Source organism: Monopterus albus, unplaced genomic scaffold (genome assembly GCF_001952655.1).
Source record: "Monopterus albus unplaced genomic scaffold, M_albus_1.0 scaffold52.1, whole genome shotgun sequence".
In the NCBI taxonomy this organism is placed as follows: Eukaryota; Metazoa; Chordata; class Actinopteri; order Synbranchiformes; family Synbranchidae; genus Monopterus; species Monopterus albus.
In genome coordinates, this window is record NW_018127932.1 from 1,157,898 (window position 1) to 1,162,097 (window position 4,200).

Below are 4,200 nucleotides of genomic sequence, written 5' to 3' on the forward strand. Positions count from 1 at the left end.
ATATATATATATATATATTCTTAGAGAGAAGATGAAAAGATACCAGGCTGTGTGTTAAGTAAAAAGCTAGAAAGAGAAAAGCCACAAGCCACTGTTACAACAGACATTTTGATTTGTCATAGTGGGAAAGACACACGTGTTACATCTTGGACTCATTGTTATTAAAACACTCTAATCTGTGATAGTGAGGTGAGGAGCTAAATGGAATTCAGCCATGGCCATCACTAATTTTATTATTTACACCTATGCATTTCCTACTGTGACATAAGGCATACCACAGCTACAGTAGCCAGTCTATGTCCAAACTTTGAATATGCTGTCTTGTTTCTTTAATCCGTACACAATAAGTAATGTAAAAATGACAATTGGTGGTTACGTTGTATAACTGTCCTAATGAACAGTTTATCCATGCACTGGAGAGAAAGGAAATCCCTGTCAAACCATGCTGTTTTAGTCTGACAGAATGAAAAAAAAAGAGATACAAAGCTGATAAAGTTTTTTTAACTGTGGAGAGAACCAGGATAGCTGTTTCCCCACACTTTGGGTTTTTATCCTAAGCTCACTGCCTCCTGGCTCTATCTCTGTAAAATGCAAAGACATGAGAGGTATGAGTTCACCTAACTCTCAGAAACAAAGTAAATAGTGTATTTTCAAAATGTGCAGCCAAATTTGCTCAGTTAAAATCTCTCTGTAATGCTCACACTCATAATACGTCACCATTTCAAGTTCTGTACTAGCATTATGTGGCTACAGGTTTATTACCTTTTCATAGCGTGTCTCCATGCAGAGGAAAATGATGTAAGCTGTTGCACAAGCCAGACATCCTTCCAGGTATGACTGACCTCCAATTTTTTCAGCCTCCACATAGTAAGAGTTCAGGGTCTTCACTGTCTCCTCGAGCAAGGTTCGCTCAATCTACTTACAAAAAGAAACAAACATCCAAGTAGAGATAAGGAGAATTGAACACACAATACAAACTGTGAAAGTATGACAAATTAGTCTGAAGGGTGACAGCAATGGGACAGAAAGCATTAACACTGAAGTGAGGCAGATTTAAAAAACGGTTTCTAGTGGTCCCTTTATACTGACTCCCTGTGTGTTTCTGTGTGTGTGTGTGTGTTTCTTTCCTGCTCTGTGGGTATGGACTGTTTGTTAATTGCAATACAGCCCCTGCATAACACCTTTCACAAATGCTAATATAGCAAGAAGAGCAAATTTGCACCTAAAATAACTTTAAAATATGTGACAGTACAGGCATTGTGGCTGGTTCTTCTTCTTCAACTTTATCTTGCATCTGAGTTCACAGAAGAGTTTTAATATAGTTGTGACACTTTTATTTTGCTTCTGTCTGCTGAGTTAAAACTGCAGGATACTTGGTTTTCAGACATCCATCTAAACATTTTCAGGAATAACACTGCAGGATTTTAGAAAGTCTCCTCTATGTACATGTGCTAGTGTATAATTGAGCGGATTTACTTGCAAGTTAGTTACATTCACATGTGTTCTGGCATCCAGGATTCACCATTGTGGTAGTATATACTGGGCCATCACATTTTCCATATTGGAGAGTGGCGGTGTTCTTTCAGATGAGTTGGGATTTTGCAAACATTTTACATTTGCTTGTGTATGTATATAGTGTGTGTATTTGCACTCACCCTGTTGTCAAGCTCTGAGGGGAACTTGGTCTGGAAGCGACAGACGGTTCCTTCGGTGTAGTCTCTCTGTATAAACACTTTTGTTTCCAGGGATGCACTATGCCTCAGCTCCTGAAGGTTATGGAACTAACAGGAGGAGAGAGGCATTAATTTTGTGGTTCAAAATACATTTATTTACAAGAGTAAGTAGGTTGCGTTTTGCTTTTTTTTTAAAGACTAGTGCTAGTGCTACAGTATACTGTGGCTCCACACCAGATACAGAGAAATAAAATTTTACTTGTACAGAAAGTTCCAGTCTACCAAACATACTCCTGACTCTTTCTGAACTGATGGTGGTGATTTAGTGTAATATATATAATAAGTATGCAGGATGCAAAAAGCACCTGTGTGTAAAAAGGATTCCAGTATAAAGTCAAATCCCAGTTTTGGCCTTTTTCATTATCAAAACACTGTAGTTTAAAATCCACTTGTCTGCAGCAGCTCTCAATAACAAGACTTGTATAGTTATAGTGTATACATTTAAATAATATTACCTACAATTTTGAGTTGTTTTACCAGTCAACGGTGTTACACAGTGAGGAAATGGTACTACATTACATCAACAAGAGTACAAGTAGAGTTAGCACTCTCATTGCATTCGTCCTGCATCAATAGGCCAAATAGCAATAATAACAACACTTTGAAAGACTCCCCTTGTACAGTACATTGGTGTTGAGTGATGTGTTTTACACCCAAACAGTCATTCTACTGAGAGGCATACAGCAGCGAGCAAGTGGGCCAGAGTAAACGTGTCCCCTGCTGGTCTAAATTACTCCTCTCAAGAGGATGGTAATTAGAGATACAGTATGAGTGTGGAGGGAAGGAGGGAGAGAGAGAGAGAGAGGGATGAACAAAAAAGGGAGTGAGGTTTGTATTCATTTCAGTATTTAGTAATTTTTTTTCCTGTGAATATCACAGCCAACATTTGGTTAATTATTGCAGTGTTGTCATTACTGAAAGCAAGTCTGTTTATGAGGTTACCTGCATATATGAGCCCAAGAGTGCAATTTACATGTAAGCAGATAGCACAGTGTAAGGGTATCGCTATATAGGGTATATCACTCGCAACCAAGAATAGCATCCGGGCTGCTATTTTAGTCTGCTAACTGCCAAAATCATCTCACAGCCAATAGATCTTTCTGTCTGCCAAAGCTTTTAATGTCCTTCTTTTTGCATTCTCTATCTCTCTACACCGCACCCCCTCCCCTGCCTCCTCCTTGCACTGTCTTCATGTCATTATGCTGAACAACAAGTCACTCTATTAATAGAAGCAATTATCAGCACAAGATTGAGCAGCATTTATCCATGTGAGGTTCAGATGGCCAAGAGTCAGGTTCATTAAGATTATACAGGTTCTTTGTTTGAGTGTGAGAATGTGTGTGTGTGAAAGGTGCAGACCAGAGTCAAATAAGCAAACCTCACCAGTTTCCCTTCCATTGTCACATGCACTGCATTCAGGCCAGTGGGATGCCACTGTGTGTGAGCTACATGTACAGCAGCTCCCAGCCGAGCACAGCAGGCAGATCACAAGTTAAACAGTAAAGTATATTTATTTGTAGACTTTGTGACAATGATCATTTAAGTTCACTGCATGTCACCCAGTGTGAGACACGTCTAATAACATCTTGTACACCATCTATGCTAGACGAACACAACATCATTTTGAGGCACGGCTGACTGTGCAATGAATGTCATGAATCACAGTGCTAAGATGTACAGTAAATGGAACATGTTTTTGAGAACAAAGACAAAGGCAAAACAGCTTGTGCCCACCGTCTGCGCCACACTTATATTTTGAAAACGCAGCTTTGCAAATGTTTTCCTCTTTTCCATAATCCAGCAGACTTCTTTTTCTATTTTGAATCCATAGTTTTGGTTTCTGTTTTCTCCCTAAATATTATCAAAAAACAGCATTAACTAAATGTCACACCAACCAGTGCAATCTGCATCATTTCATGTCATACTCTGATTGGGTGGTTTGTAAACATGCATCATAGCAGCACTTATTTTGTAAGAATTTGGTCCTAAATGTTAGGAACGCTCTGGTAGGGAGGTGAGCGAGTAAAAAATGACGAACCCAGGTAGCTGACTTCGGTGCAAGAAGTGCTCTATTTATTTACAGTGACGATAAATATGTGTACAACCAGGTGAAGGAATACGGAGCAGAACCGGGTGTCGAGCGGCAGTCATGGAAAACATACAGTCAGTGATGGGATGATAAGGAGGAGGCCGGGCTGCGGACGCTAGGATTCACTCCTGGACTGGTCGTGGTGGTTGGTTGCTGAGGGGACAAAGTCAGAGAAACAGTTAATGGGAGACTGTGCATCGACCTGCGTGGTGGAGTGATGTGGAGTTGAGGAGGTCCGTGGTCCGGAGAAGTGATAGCGGGCAGGATCTAAAATAAAGGAGCGGGGAATCCAGGACCGCTCCTCCGGACCATAACCCTCCCAGTCTACCAGATATTGGAAACCCCGGCCCCTAGGGCGGACATCCAGGATCTGCCTGA

General features: G+C 40.6%; 1 protein-coding gene across 2 annotated transcripts in view; it reads right to left on the minus strand.

The window, feature by feature from the left end:
* The window catches only part of golga7bb (golgin A7 family, member Bb), a 19,385-nt gene that overhangs the window by 8,640 nt on the left and 6,545 nt on the right, over window positions 1-4,200 (minus strand). For both annotated transcript variants that reach the window (XM_020601891.1, XM_020601890.1), the window contains exons 2-3: window positions 1,656-1,781; window positions 763-915 (exon numbers count right to left, since the gene is read on the minus strand). In XM_020601891.1, the coding sequence (XP_020457547.1) occupies window positions 763-915; window positions 1,656-1,781 (279 nt within the window). The remainder of the gene's footprint in view (window positions 1-762; window positions 916-1,655; window positions 1,782-4,200) is intronic.